Genomic DNA, 14911 nt, shown 5'->3' on the forward strand with positions numbered 1-14911 from the left:
ACAGTCATAGTATTCTTGATATGAGCTTAAATATGAGCTTCTATTGCCAGTAATCAACGTACACAAGTTACAGGGATTACTTTGAATGAATCTCTCACTGTCTGATACTCTCACCACTCAAACAAAGTGTATCAAACACAGTTTTTGAGGTGTACCTTGCTTTGATGATCAAAGAAGCATCTGTGAGATTTGAAAGATTGTCGATCAAACAGTTACAACTTACAAAGAAGATAAAGAGACAGAGGTTCCAGAAGTGAAAGTTGAGCTACAAGTTGTTTGCTGTTTGGTGAGCTGATTGGATATTGGTGACTCTGGAGCGTGGACTCTGGGATGGTTCGATATTAAGCTTTGTTGTTCACCGAGTGGTACATGTTGAAGATAAAGTGTAAAGTGTAATTAGAACACCAGGGTCCACTAGTTAAAGAGATGTTGATTTAATTATTTATGAAATCAGTTTATTTATTTATTGAAACAGTACTCTTGACCCCTTTAGGTCTCTTGTCTCTTAGGACTCCTTGATCTGTAAGCCGTTTATTGTTACACGTTTTCTATTTTCGCTACAAACTCGTGTATTTCTTATATAACCACTTCTTACGCGTCACACCATGGGCCGTAAGCTAGAACTCAAATTAACGTTACAGAGCCCAACATTTGAGGCAGAAGGAGGCATCATAACCTGGAGATGGCCTTGGTAGAGTTACTAGTATACTCTATTCTCTATTAATTCTTATGATACTAGATCAATCTTTCCATGTAAATCTCTAGCCAGACCGTTTCATTGAGATATTCCTCGACTGTATTAGGAAATAAGCGATATGCGATGGATTAGCACAGGAACAACAGCAACAACCACACATGAATTAACCAGGTATATAATAGAATGAATATCCATACAATAATCCATTATAACCACCTTTATACACTCCCTTTTCCCTTCCAAACCCATTCAAATCCAATTAATCAGTGTATTACATAATACACTCTCCCTGGCCCTACCGCTTTTCCAGCTTTTCTTTTTTCGCCTGAGCCAGCACAAAATTTTAAATTGAAATGAAAACAAAAGAATAAAAATATCATCAAATTCTTTATATTTGCACCAGTTTCTACTTTTAAAGGGATTGTTACTATACTATTGCTGCTACTACCATCATCTGTCACTCGCTTGAACAACACTCAGCTCATACTATATCACATTCCATACATTCCACACTGCTCTTGATCTATCTCTTGAACTCATATCCCATTAATACTATTATACACTGCTCAACACCATGATCACCGTGCAAATAAACACTCCCAACTCAAACCAAACAGCTTCTTTTGAACAAGCAACTCTGTCCAACAGACTCAAAGGCTCATTCCCAAACTTGAGAAACTTACTACCCACTCCTTCAAAGCCACGTTTCAAACCTTCAAAATCTTCTTTAGATTTAACTCAACAAGATTATGATAAATATTTTACAGTAAGATCAACTTCTCAAAAAATTAAAGACAAATTCCAAGCTGTTTTACCACCAATAGATTTGAAAATCATCATTTATTGTTCAATATGGTATACTTTCAGTGCAATCTCTTCAAATATTGCAAAAGATATACTACGAGAATTTCCACATCCAACAACTTTTACTGAATTACAATTCTTGATAAGCACAGTCTTTTGCATTTCAACTTTATTCATTATAAATAATAATAGATCAATAATTGATAAATTCCCCCTGGGGACATTCCCAACAAAAGATCAATTCAAATTACAACATTCAACTTGGAATTTAATTCAACCAACTGAAAAAATCATCAAGACAACATTTGCAATGGGTATTTTCCAATTCATTGGTCACATCACATCTCATAAAGCTACTCATATCATTCCTGTTAGTTTAGTCCATTCTGTTAAAGCTCTAAGTCCATTAACTACAGTGTTTGTCTATAGGGCATTATTCAATGTTAATTATCCAATTGTTACATATTTCACATTGCTACCTTTAATCACTGGTGTTATATTGACATGTTTTTCAAATAAATCATCAAAATCAAATGTTGATTTCAATAAAGGCCTAACATATGCATTCATTTCAATGATTATATTTGTTTCTCAAAACATTTTTGCTAAAAACATTTTAACAATAACTCCAAAATCATTACCAACAATAAATAAACAACAAGAGGGCAAACCACAAGAGGATGATGCCAAAATTGATAAAATTACAATCTTGTTATATTGTTCAATTATTGGCTTCATCTTAACATTACCAATTTATTTAATTTCAGAATATTCAAACCCAATATTCACTTTATTTGAATTGAATCCTTCAATAATGTTTAAATTATTCCTTCATGGTTCAAGTCATTTTTGTCAAGCAATGTTGGCATTCCATTTATTAGGTTTGATCTCACCTGTTAATTATTCAATTGCAAATATCTTGAAAAGAATTGTCGTGATTGCAATGGCTATTGTTTGGGAAGGTCAAAGTGTTAATAAATTTCAAGGTATGGGTCTTTTATTAACCCTTGTTGGATTATACTCTTATGATAGATGGGGGATACAAAAGAAAAAATGAGAAAAAGTTTTTTAGTTTATTATAATATTATGTACTTGATTCCTGATCAAATTTGTAATGCTTCTTCAAAGTTTTAATTGTATCAATCTAATGCTTTGCAACTGGTGTTTCACCAGTTAATTTACCAACTAATTCTCTAGCCATATCACCAAACCCAACCATGAAAATAGTTTGCCAAATACCTAATCCAATTCTTGGGGCAACACCTCTATATAAACCTTTAATACCATTATTTTGATAAATATATTTAAAAGCTCCTGCAACACTTAAATTCTTTGGTCTATTTGGATCATTTGTTTTACTTTGCATTTCCACTCTAATAACTTCAATTGGTTGATTCCATGCACTTAACCCACCACCAATGGCACTTGCTAAAATTTTTTCTAATCCTCCCAATTTTTCATCCTTATTCTTACCTGTTAAATTCTTAATAACATCTTCAGCTAATCTACTTAACCCAAATCTTGAACCCCAATTAGTACATTGTCTAATAGCAACTGCATTAACACCTTTATTAATACCTCTTAACCCTTCCTTAGCATAAATCTCTTTGAAAACTTGAAATGAAGTTTGTTGAGCAACTCCACCAACTGCAGCTTGTTTAGATCTTGTAATTTCCACAGTCTTCATACATGTACAGAACCCCATAGTCAAATAAGCTTGAGCTAACCCACCAATGATACCACCACCAATACCTGATCCGAAATTTGATGCACCAATTTTCTTGAATTGATATTCAGCTTCTGCACTAACAAATAATAAAACTGCACCTTTTGTCGAAGCTTCAATCCATGCCCATGGTATTAAACCTTGATAAAACCCCAAGACACCACCACGAGACCATACCAATTTCGCACTTTGTAAAATTGATAACGATCTATTAGCTGCCATTGTGGTTTTGATAACTTCTAATGGTTGTCCTAATGTGGTCACTTCAGCAAGATTTAATCCTGCTCCTAAAAGGATGTTGGAGAATGAAACTGGTTTCTTCTTTAATTCTTGATTTGGGGCCATTGTTGGATATATTCTCTTTGAGTCAATTGAATTGATGGTTATATTTAAAAGGTGTTCAAGTGAATCTTGTTTTTTTATATGACTCCAAGGTGTTGATCAAGGTTTTTTTTTTTTTTTTTCAACTTCACCGATACGCGAAAGAAATTTACTCCAGGGCGAAATCGGTTGGAAATTTTGTACCATGTAAAATTCAAATAAAAACACTGGAAAGTGGAGAAAAATAAAGATAAATCGGATACGATAAAAAATAACAACATAGGCACCAACTACAGTTAAAATTAGAGGGCCCGGGGTTGCAAAAATTAGCAAAAAATAATATCGACACCTGCAGGACTCGAACCTGCGCGGGAAAATCCCAAAAGATACCTTGTTTTTTAATTCAAGTCTTTCGCCTTAACCACTCGGCCAAAGTGCCTGTTCAAAATTTTTAATTTTTACACATTGACGCGACCACCCTCACCGGCCGGGTAACTCGGTTGGGGACACATTTATATAATCATAAAGTATTTGATTCAAATTGTGGTTAATTGGTTGATATTTCTTGGGATGAGGTATGTTGAATTGAATATTTGTGTGATGAAGATTCTCAAGATCAAGTTTTGTGTTTTTTAATGATCATGCTTCATCAGAAATACTGATTTAAACTCAGTGATATTGAATCTGATGAGATGATTCTTACTTTAACATTGACTCAATTAACACCAACATTGTTAAGCTGACGGCTTATGGATGAAATAAGAAAAGCCGTCAAAAAGAATTTCAATTTATGGCTATGTAACAGAAGCAATAAACTGTTGAATATAACAATAATGATCCTAATTTGAAACCCTCAACACCAGACTTTACATGGTTATACTCTCAATAAACGGTCAGTCAGATCATATATCAGCATTTATCTATAAGTTACACCGAATTTGTAACTCTGATATGTTGTAGCAATGGCTAATATCTAATATCTTTACCAAAACATCATTAATACAATTATGCAACAATCCCAAGCTCAAATCAGACCAAAAAACTACCAAAAAAAGCACCAAATTAAGCGTGAGAGATTCTCCAATCCTCCCACTGAATTGCCCGTAGTGAACAAATTGAAAATCCAGCCAGCTTTAGCTAGATTTTAAAAGCAAAAACCATTCAAAAAAAGTTGTGCTTCGTTTTGAAAAAAACTGTGGTACTTGTGTTTTTTTTTAAATTTTCTCTGGTAAAAAAAGTACTTCAAATTAAAACTGTGTAGAAGAACATCCCACAAGTTGATCAAACTCATAACTCCTAATAAAAACCACCTTGGAATTAAAAGATGCACGTCTTAGTAAGTGAAATATTGAACTGTACCTCACAATTTACCAACTAACACTCTCCTTTTAGCTAACAAATGATGATGGTCCTTTAAACGACCAAACATCTCCATATGTTAAATATTTGGTTGATGCTATTGAAAAATACACTGACTGGGACCTTTCCATTGTTTTACCAAATACCCAGAGATCATGGATTGGTAAAGCCCATTTTGCAGGTAAAGATTTAACAGCTTCCTTTATTTATCCAACTAATGAAGGTAATATTTATCAAGGTCCCTTCCCAACCCCAAATAAAGAATTAACTAAAAATTCAAAAGAATGGGCATTATTAGATGGTACTCCAGCTTCTTGTGCAGATATTGGTATTCATCATTTATACCAGGAAAAAGGTCCAGTGGATTTAGTCATCTCTGGTCCAAATTTTGGTAGAAATTCAACTGCTTTATATATAACTTCTTCAGGTACTGTTGGTGCTGCAATGGAAGCTGCTCTAACTGGTGTCAAATCTATTGGTATCAGTTATGCTTTTGAAAGTCGTACTACAGACCCAATAATTACAGCCGAAGCTGCAAAGATAAGTGTTGAATTGATTAAACATCTTTATGAAAATTGGTCAAAAGATGCTGATTTATATTCAATTAATATTCCATTAATCAAATCATTGAAATTGGGTGAAACAAAGATCCAATATGTTCCAATTTTACCTAACCAATGGGGTTCAATCTTTAGTAAAGAAGAACAACAACCCCCATCAAACCAAAGTGAAGCTGATATCGTGGATACAACTGCTTCAAATAAAGTTCAATTCTCTTGGAGTCCAAATTTCCATACTGTTCATGAATCAGTAGTTGCTTCTGAAGCAAAAGGTGAAGTTAATGATGGTGTTATTTTATTAAATGGTGGTATAAGGTATGTATTATTGCTTTTTTTTTCAGAAAAACTTTTTTAAACTAACTTTTCATCTAGTGTCACTCCATTAAAAGCCATTTTCAAAGATGTTCCTCTCACTGGTGAGATTAATCTAAAGTAAGTCAATATTTAATTATAATACGATATACATATATCAGATTAGGAATTTACTTTTAATGAGTGTGTTTGTAACCTAACTTTTCGAAAAAAATTAGTTCTCTAAATTCAGAGGTTGACGTTGTTGGTGTTAATACTACTCAAGTTGGATTTGCAAATATTTCAATTGATAAAAATTCATACATTTATCCAGCATTAGTTCAAGCCGTATCAAAGCATTTACCAAATATAAGAATAGTGGATAATAATGATCATTCTGGTAAAGTTTTCCAATGTGGTGAATATGAAGAATTAGATTTTGATAAAATTCATGATGAAGATAGTTATTTCATCAATTCATACATTTATAGAAAGGCATTGATTAGAAAACATTATTTAGCTCATACTATCCATTCATACGTTGTGAAGAATCCTGATTCAATTTTGAAAAAAGCATTCCCAGATACATTCAATTTAGAAGTTGATTATGCTGAATTTTTAGAGGATTCATTAGATGAAGCATATGAATTAAGAACCGAGATTGAAAATGGTGATAAAACATGGATATTAAAACCAAGTATGAGTGATCGTGGTCAAGGTATTCGTATCTTCCAAACAGTTGAACAATTACAAGCAATTTTTGATTCTTTTGAAGAAGATGAAACTGATGAAGAAGGTGAAATTGCTCAAGAAGAAAATCATGGTGTCATTACATCTCAACTACGTCATTTTGTTGTTCAAGAATATCTTGATGATCCATTATTATTACCTGCTTACCAAAATAAGAAATTTCACATAAGAACTTATGTTGTTTCTAATGGTTCTATTGAAGTTTTCGTTTATAAGAAAATGTTGACTTTATTTGCCTTATCAACTTATTCAAAACCACAAGAAAATGATCAAGGTGAAATTGAATTATATGGACATTTAACAAATACTTGTTTACAAGGTGAAAAAGCATTGGAAAATAATAGTGTTGTGGAATTTTGGGAGCTTGTTGGATTGACCAAAGCTGAAAAAGAACATATTTTCAAGCAGTTGGTGGAAACAGTTGGTGAAGTTTTCAAAGCTGCTGTTAATGTTGATAAAATGAATTTTCAACCTTTAAATAATGCATTTGAGATATTTGGATTGGATTTCATTGTTGATTCTGAATTGAATGTCACGTTATTAGAAATCAACTCATATCCAGATTTCAAACAAACAGGTGACGATTTGAAACCATTGATTTATGATTTATTCGATTCAGTTATCCAAACGTGTGTTAAACCATTCTTTGACGGCTCCAAAACTAAAGAATCCAATCAATTACTAATTAAAGCATTCGAAGAAAATACAAATGGGAATTGGTGATTTTATGTCAACCAATTAAAATAGAGACTCGTGGATTAAAAAACGAAATCATGTATTATTAAATAAAATTCATACCCTTCTACCTCTACCATTACTATTTCTAACTTCTGGCGTAGCTGTACCAGCAACACTTGAGGCACCAGAGCCAGCATTATTCGTATTTGAGCCTGATGCACCAGATTGATTAGCTGTACCAGCTTCTGCAGCAGCCTTAGCAGCAGCTTCCTTTTCAGCTTGATAAATATCACTTTCATCTGGATCACCATTAATTTCTTTACCCCATTGATACAACTTTTCTTTCAAAGTTTGTGCTCTTGCTAATCCATTTCTTAAACTTGTCAAGTTTCTAATAAACTCTTCACTCCTTTGTAATGAGATTTGAGACAATTGTCTAGCTTCATCTGCAACTTCTGGACTCAAACCAAAATTGGTATCAATCTTCATAGTTGGTAATGCAAAAAATGGATCAACCTCTTGTGTTGATTGTCTTCTTGTAACTCTTTTATCGAAATCTGTTGTTGTGTTAGAAGATTCATCTTGATGATCTTTACCATTATGACTAGTTTTATCCAATCTTTTATCCACCAAGTTATGATCATATTCAGGTAGATGTAATTCATTCTCCAACAACTGGTTTGAATCTTCACCGAGGAGTATATCAAATAGTTTAGATAGTTGAATAACAGTATTTTGTTCCTTTTCAATGGTCTCTATAGCTTGTTGAGCTAGATGCTTCATGACATTGGATCTATAAGTTCGTGCAATTGAAGGACGAGTGACGACATCAGAAGGGTGTGTTATTGGTGATAATATCTTTTCAATGTCAATTTGTGCATAAGGGTCATCCTCGTCTTGTTCACCCTGACCTTCGTAAACATCAATGTTAGTTCCACTCAAGGTTGAAGATGCATCTGGGTTATAGTTGTAGTTGTATGTATCTATTCTTCTCTTCTTGACAACTGATCTCTTTGAACGATTATAATGAATAACTTCTAATGGATCATTATCATTGTTGTATCCATTGATTCTATCTCGATGAACTTTTGCTGAACCAAATTTCAACTTGTTTCCCCTATTTGTAGATTCTCCATTGATTTTTCCCTCTTCTTCAACATCTGGTACAATGTTAGTATAATTTTTCCCGAGGCATGTTGCTAAAGTAAAAGTTATTATACTTACAATCACCTTTGAGTTGTTTAACCTTATCACTGAATTCACTATTTCAAAGCTGTTAGTGGTTGTTCAAGTTTGAGAAGAAACCAGGGGATACCTACCTTATATATCTGATGAGCTCTTGCTCTGTCACTTCTGTGGACATTTTTCAATTTACCGTTTGTACTTCAAGCCACAAAGATGAGATGTTGTAGCACAAAAGCAGGTTTAAATACAAATTCGAAATCAAAACCACAAAAATAAAGAATTCGCGAACAGAAAAAAAAAATGGCTTGCACGTGATGAGTCACATGATACTGATAATTTGGTAAGAGCACATAATACGCGTCAGTTTTTTTTTCCAAGACGCGGTTTCGGTTTCAATTCGAAAACACGAAAAATAGAAAACGAGCTCGAAAACGAAACTTTTCTACTTCTTCTACTTATACGTTCTCATAATCTGTATTTACAAAGAACCCAATCCATAAAAACCATAACAGTCCACAATGCTTGAAGCCAAATTTGATGAAGCTATCCTATTTAAAAGAGTAAGTATTCAGAGTTGCGGAATGAAATTTCTGATAATTTCAGACTAGTTTTGCCATTGGAACTTTTCACTAACTATTTCGAAAGATTATTGATGCTTTTAAAGACACAGTCCAATTATGTAACTTCAACTGTACTGAACATGGTATCACTGTTCAAGCTGTTGATGATTCACGTGTCTTGTTAGTTTCTTTATTAGTTGGTGAAGATGCTTTCCAAACTTATAGATGTGATAGAAATATCACATTAGGTGTTGATTTATCATCATTAGCAAAAGTTTTAAAATGTGGTAATAACTCTGACTCATTGACTTTGATTGCTGAAGATTCTCCAGATAGTGTTTTGGTTGTCTTTGAAGATACTGTCAAAGATAGAATTTCTGAATATTCATTAAAATTAATGGATATTGAATCAGATTTCTTAAACATTGATGACATGGATTATGACTCAGTTATCACTTTACCAGCTGTTGATTTTCAAAAAATCTGTAGAGATTTAAGTCAATTGTCTGATTCATTAACTGTTTTAGTGACCAAAGATACTGTTAAGTATGTTGCAAATGGTGATATTGGTTCAGGTAGTGTTATCGTGAAACCATTCACAGATTTAGAGAAAACTGAAAACTCCGTTAAAGTTGAGTTGAACAAAGCTGTTAACTTAACTTTTGGTTTGAAATATTTATTAGATGTTATCAAAGGTACATCATTATCCTCAACTATTACTATCAAATTAGCTGATAAAACCCCTGCATTATTTGAATTTAAATTACCAAGTGGTTATTTACGTTTCTATTTGGCTCCAAAATTCGATGAAGAAGAATAAGTTTAGATTTTTGTTAATATTTTCTGGTTCAATTCGTGGGTTTTCATATGTATAATTTGTTTGTGTTTATTTTGAGTTTTAATTAATATAAAAGAGTGAAAATTACAAGATGGTGTAGACATTTCCGGAATTCATTTATATCATTAAGGTTATAATATACTCTGTTGTATTTGAGATGGGTCTAATTTCTCCAAAAAGGCAGATCTAGTTGTGGATTTCTTTGTCACTGGTAATATAAGTCTGAACGCATCATGCTTGTTCAAATAATATTTATAGAGTCTTTTGCTCCTTATGAATCCCATGTTTTCATACAAAGTGATGGCTGGTATGTTGACAACCTCTGTTTCAAGCATCACTTCATCAGCACCTTGGTCAATCATCTCCGTTATTGTTTTCTTCACCAATTCCTTAGCTATTCCTTTACCTCTATGATCTTTTTGAACAGCCAACATACCAATGTAACCTCTTAATCTAACATTTCTATGTGGCTCTAATTTAGAGATAACAGCACCAATCAATTCATCTGAAGAGTCTTTTGCAATATAGCATAATTGAGGCCACTGGTTTAAAAAGAATCTGTACACATATATGGAATAAGGCTCTGACAAATCGTCGCTTATAAGTTTTTTGATAGATTCAAAGTCTTTTTCATGGCCTAGTTTCAATTGATGGTATTTGATATCGCTCATAGTAGTTAGCTTAGCTCCTAGTTAACTGAACCTTCTGGTTGTTTTTGTTCAACGGCTTTTACTGGTCAGGAAAATTTTGGGAGGTGAAAGCCCTTCGCGAATGCGTTTTGCAGATGATTTTGAGAGATAGCGTGAGAACCGTTTGTTTGGCACAATTCTCATCTCAAACGACAAATCGTACAACAAACTCAGAAGAACTTGGTTCAAAAGCATTAATAAGGGATAAGAGGATTTATAATTAGTCTACTACAATATCAATATTCAAAAAGGACCTTCTAGCCTGTACCACTACCTCAACTCTTCATGAACCAGTATCAGCCAGCTTTGCCACATCTTTCGCTTTAGACTAGAATGAATGACAACGACATACAAGTGTTCAATGCACATTCTGGAGAAAGCATTAAAATCAACAGATACTATTTTGTGACACTGGAGGAGCTTAAAAGATTTTGCTCCAATCAATTCAACATACCGTCAAATCAATTGTTTCTTATATCTCCATTTGGTATAAAGATCAAAAGAACCACTTCATTGGAGGAAACAAGTGAAATATATGTGTTTGATAAGAATCTGTTCACTACAAATAAATCAGATGAATATATCAGATCATATATATCGTCACAATATGCTGAAAATCATGACAATTTGATTCAACCTATAAATTCCCCATTATTGGATGTTAATTTGGAAAAAGTTGCTTCTTCGAAGAATACTAGGCAAATGATTGGACTTTTAACTACGAATCTTGGATGGGTTGCTGCTATTGAATCAGATTCTGCTTTATTTCATAAAAAGATCATAGCTATGGGTGAGAAGATTAGAATACTTTTCAAAGCATTAACTGTGGCAACACAATATATTGATAGCTATTGCCTTGATGTTAAAAAGAATTATGACTCATCAATAGATTTTGTGATCAGTATTCAAAATCATTCATTGAACCTAACTTGGAAAGATCATTACAAAAGGCTTAAATACATTCCATTAGTCGATGGTGAAGAAAAACCATTATCAAGTTTGCTTGATCAAAGAGAATTAGAGAATCAAGCAAGAGAATGCATTAAATTGAATGAGTCCATCAACTCAGAGCTTATGGGATATAAATCCAAAATCGAATCAAGTAAGAAATCAAGAGGTGAAGTGGAGAAAGATATTGGTGTCTTAGAATCAGAAACCAAAAAAGTTGTGGAGCATTTGGAATCCGAGGAAGATTTGAAAGAATTGAAGTTATTGAGTGATAAGGTACAAGCCGATACAAAGCATTTGTTGAACAAAACCAAAAATAAATTGGATGAAATTGACATAGAGTTGATACTGGAAACTTTGCAAACTCATAAGGGAGATTTTGTTTCCAAGATATTCAAATTGTCGCTGAAGTTGTACAAAATCTTTCTAAACTGGAATGATCTAGGTGCAAAACTTCAAGTTGATTTAACTAAGCAGCTTCAAAGATTAAGTGGTGCTCAATCTGAGATTATATCGGTTAAAGAAGCTTTGAAGAATATCAGCGGTAAGATTGAACAAGTTCAAAACCTAGAATCTTCACTTTCACACACGGTTGATTTACCATTATTATATGGTCTTTACATTGTGGAGGATATCAGAAGAAATGAATGGCTGCTCGAAATGAAATCATTATCATCTAAAACAGTTGAAAATTTTGCTTCATTAAGAGAGAAGGAAATTAAATTAAGATCACAATGGGTAAGAAACTTTGGAACTATTTTGAAGTTATTGGATTACAACATTGCATCATTTAACAGCAGAAACATTGCTAATATTGATCTGAATATCAATGAAGATAAATCTCTCATTCAATCAGGTAAATTTACTAAGGAAGATGCTTTGAATTACGTTGACAAGTTGAAAGCATCTGGAGTTAATCAAGACACCATAAATGTTATAACCAAAGCAATCAATGACTTGCCATTGAGAAAGTCAAGAATAAAGTTGAATGATCAGGATACCACGGATGCTAATTCTTCAGATCAAGTCATAAAAGGTTACAAAGCCAGAATTAAGAAATTGGAGAGTTTGTTACATCAGGAACAATTTAAACACTTTAGTCATTGGCCCTCAGGAGCTTCTGGAGAATCTAAATTTCCTGGATTGTCTAGGTACTCATTAGTTTTTGATAAGTCACAAAACAGATCTCAGCTTAGACCAGCTTCTGGTACTGGACAGCTCATTGGAGATACTAAATTTGAATCTCAAACCCGTGACAGATCATTATCACCAACAGCAGATACAAAAATCATAGAGCCAGAAGAGTTGGCTTCTTTACGGAATGAGAAAACTGATTTGCTAAATAAGATGAGGAAAATGAAAGACACCATTAATATAATCAATGATGAATTGAAATCGATCAAAAAGGATTTTTCATCAAAAGAATCTGAGAATCAAATTTTATTGAAGCAATTAGATCTAGTGAGAGATGAAAACCTTGCTAACTTAGCCAAGTTGCAACTACAAATCACTTCTAAAGAAAAAGAAAAGTCACAGCTTGATGAATTGACATCAAAACAAAAGCAGGAACTTTCGAACCTAGAGAAGCTGTTAAAGGAGAGAGATGGTATTGTTGATAAGTTGAAGAGTTCACATGCCACAGAAGTCGACTCTTTGAAGAAGGAACTAACTAAAAAGGATGCTGAATTCAAAGAATATGAATCAAAGAATGACATTAGAGATGAATTAGAAGCTCTAAGAAGTGAGCTTGAAGCTCAAAAGGCTGAAAATTCAAGCCTCAAGGACCAACTGGATGTAAGGGAGAGAGATCTTGAGGATATCGAAGAAAAATCTAAAAAGCAAAATGAAGAATTAGAGAAACTCAAGAAACAAGGTCTTTCAGTCAAAGATTTGGAGTCTCAAAGAGACAAGTTGGTGAATGTCAATATCGACTTGAATAAGGATATTGATAAGTGGAAAAGTAATTATAATACTTTGAGCTCAATGAAGAATGATTTACTAGAGAATATGTCGAACCGTGAAAGCGAATTCGCCAAAGAGAAAAAGTCACAACAAGAGGAAATAGAGTCTTTGAAGATGAAGCTCGAAGATATGGATAGATTACAGGATGAATCCCATAAGGGTGATGAAGGTCATAATGGGAATCAAACTATTCTACAATTGGTCATTATCATTAACTCATTGATTATTAAGTCTAGAGATTTAAGTGAAATTCTTTATAACAACTATGGACTATTTTGCTCTACTTTGAGGTCAATTGGGTTACTAGCTGTGAAATTGGAATCTGGTGAAATCAACATTATCAGGGTTAAAGGATTACGTAAATTAGGTGATAACAATGATCTTAGTAACACTATTGATATGTCAAATGGTGCTAAACCTGATCTAGAAAAAGATGTTGAAAAGTATTTAGCATGGACGGAATTACCAGATTCAAAGTTGATTGCGGATTTGAGCTCAACTCAGTCAGAGGATGACCAGTCAAAGTCTTTAGATTTGGTATGTGAAACATTGATTGAGAACTATAACTTGACAAATTTTGAAGAGAAGTATTTGAGCTTTGTTAATGAAGTTACAAATTTGTTACCATCTTTCAAGGCCAGTGTCTCAAAGAGGTTCAGAGAAGTGGAAAATTTGGCTAAAAGGGAATTGAAAGAAAACAAAAGGTTCAAAGAAAATGAGCGTCAGAAGATTTCGATCAGAGACTTTAAAGTGGATGATTTAGTATTATTTTTACCAACAAGATCTAATATTGGTTCTAGCAATGAAGATGAGGCAAGAAGTAACAACTGGGCTGCATTTAATGATATGGGTGATATGAAGTTTTTATTAAAGAATGACTTGAAGATACCACCAAATAAGCAATGGATTATTGGAAGAATCTCGAGCATTGAAGAGGTTGAAAACGATAGCAAAGAGTTTTTAATTACCGCAGAGGAAGCAGTGCTCAACAGCCAGAACTAACTTCAGAATTAAGTTTCTGTTCACCAATACGTTTGTCCGTGAGATAATCTGATATGACAACTAATACGTAGTTAGGTTTTATAAGTATGTACATGGATCTTGTTTGTAAAGCTGTGGGTTTTCTCCATTTGCAGGTCTATACTCTATCTCAAATAAAAGCTGATTCCTTGAAGATTATAGATATTTCGTAGCTGGTTATCTTAGGAGGTAAGATGATGCTGGTTAGCTCCCATCCATCAACTATAACTCTCAATAAGTCAATATTGATAGTGACTCAAGACACGTTCACGAGAACCTTTCCGATATCTGGAAACCTAACGTTCTTGTATGATGCACCTGCTGCTTTAACTAGTACGACTGGGTGTAACAGTTATGCAGAAAATAATGGTACGCGCCACATCTCACAGAATTCCGACCTTTGGCACGTGATATACTCCCAATTCCGACCTGCTCCTGATTTTCAACGTTGAAAAAAAAACATCTCGAGAATGTAGACTAGGGGGTTGAATTCAACTGTCGATATCATCAATTGGCCATCAGT

General features: G+C 33.5%; 7 protein-coding genes and 1 non-coding gene across 8 annotated transcripts; 4 read left to right on the forward strand and 4 right to left on the reverse strand.

Moving 5' to 3' along the window:
• Nucleotides 1-1115: 1115 nt before the first annotated feature.
• On the forward strand, nt 1116-2558 carry SLY41 (Sly41p; the record flags this gene model as incomplete). Its single annotated transcript, XM_019180314.1, has 2 exons — nt 1116-1401; nt 1492-2558. Exons 1-2 carry the CDS (start codon nt 1272-1274, stop codon nt 2556-2558), a joined length of 1197 nt encoding a protein of 398 aa, XP_019038645.1. The 5' UTR covers nt 1116-1271.
• An 87-nt stretch (nt 2559-2645) lies between these two features.
• YHM2 (Yhm2p) lies at nt 2646-3572 on the reverse strand (the record flags this gene model as incomplete). Its single annotated transcript, XM_019183642.1, has 1 exon — nt 2646-3572. One exon carries the CDS (start codon nt 3570-3572, stop codon nt 2646-2648), a length of 927 nt encoding a protein of 308 aa, XP_019038646.1.
• A 319-nt stretch (nt 3573-3891) lies between these two features.
• Nucleotides 3892-3987, reverse strand: WICANDRAFT_t88. The gene has a single exon. It is a non-coding gene; the product is annotated as a tRNA-Ser (tRNA).
• An 885-nt stretch (nt 3988-4872) lies between these two features.
• On the forward strand, nt 4873-7231 carry PBY1 (putative tubulin tyrosine ligase; the record flags this gene model as incomplete). Its single annotated transcript, XM_019185821.1, has 6 exons — nt 4873-4884; nt 4941-5634; nt 5674-5782; nt 5840-5899; nt 6012-6013; nt 6045-7231. The coding sequence occupies 6 exons, from the start codon at nt 4873-4875 to the stop codon at nt 7229-7231; spliced, it is 2064 nt and encodes a 687-aa protein (XP_019038647.1).
• A 69-nt stretch (nt 7232-7300) lies between these two features.
• RXT2 (Rxt2p) lies at nt 7301-8549 on the reverse strand (the record flags this gene model as incomplete). Its single annotated transcript, XM_019185822.1, has 3 exons — nt 7301-8346; nt 8411-8448; nt 8506-8549. The coding sequence occupies 3 exons, from the start codon at nt 8547-8549 to the stop codon at nt 7301-7303; spliced, it is 1128 nt and encodes a 375-aa protein (XP_019038648.1).
• Nucleotides 8550-8869: 320 nt separating this feature from the next.
• On the forward strand, nt 8870-9751 carry POL30 (proliferating cell nuclear antigen; the record flags this gene model as incomplete). The annotated part of the gene is made up of 2 exons (XM_019184182.1): nt 8870-8931; nt 9017-9751. The coding sequence occupies exons 1-2, from the start codon at nt 8890-8892 to the stop codon at nt 9749-9751; spliced, it is 777 nt and encodes a 258-aa protein (XP_019038649.1). The 5' UTR covers nt 8870-8889.
• A 149-nt stretch (nt 9752-9900) lies between these two features.
• Nucleotides 9901-10440, reverse strand: MAK3 (peptide alpha-N-acetyltransferase MAK3; the record flags this gene model as incomplete). Its single annotated transcript, XM_019182040.1, has 1 exon — nt 9901-10440. The coding sequence occupies one exon, from the start codon at nt 10438-10440 to the stop codon at nt 9901-9903; it is 540 nt and encodes a 179-aa protein (XP_019038650.1).
• A 212-nt stretch (nt 10441-10652) lies between these two features.
• ATG11 (autophagy protein ATG11) lies at nt 10653-14561 on the forward strand. Its single transcript, XM_019186463.1, has one exon. The coding sequence runs from the start codon at nt 10792-10794 to the stop codon at nt 14368-14370; it is 3579 nt and encodes a 1192-aa protein (XP_019038651.1). The 5' UTR covers nt 10653-10791; the 3' UTR covers nt 14371-14561.
• Nucleotides 14562-14911: the final 350 nt, after the last annotated feature.

The sequence above is a fragment of the Wickerhamomyces anomalus genome (assembly GCF_001661255.1).
Source record: "Wickerhamomyces anomalus NRRL Y-366-8 unplaced genomic scaffold WICANscaffold_4, whole genome shotgun sequence".
Taxonomy (NCBI): Eukaryota; Fungi; Ascomycota; class Saccharomycetes; order Phaffomycetales; family Wickerhamomycetaceae; genus Hansenula; species Hansenula anomala.

Bases quoted from the DNA above. Each gene is read 5' to 3' on its own strand.
- ATG11 (XM_019186463.1), top strand. From the start codon at position 10,792: ATGAATGACAACGACATACAAGTGTTCAATGCACATTCTGGAGAAAGC.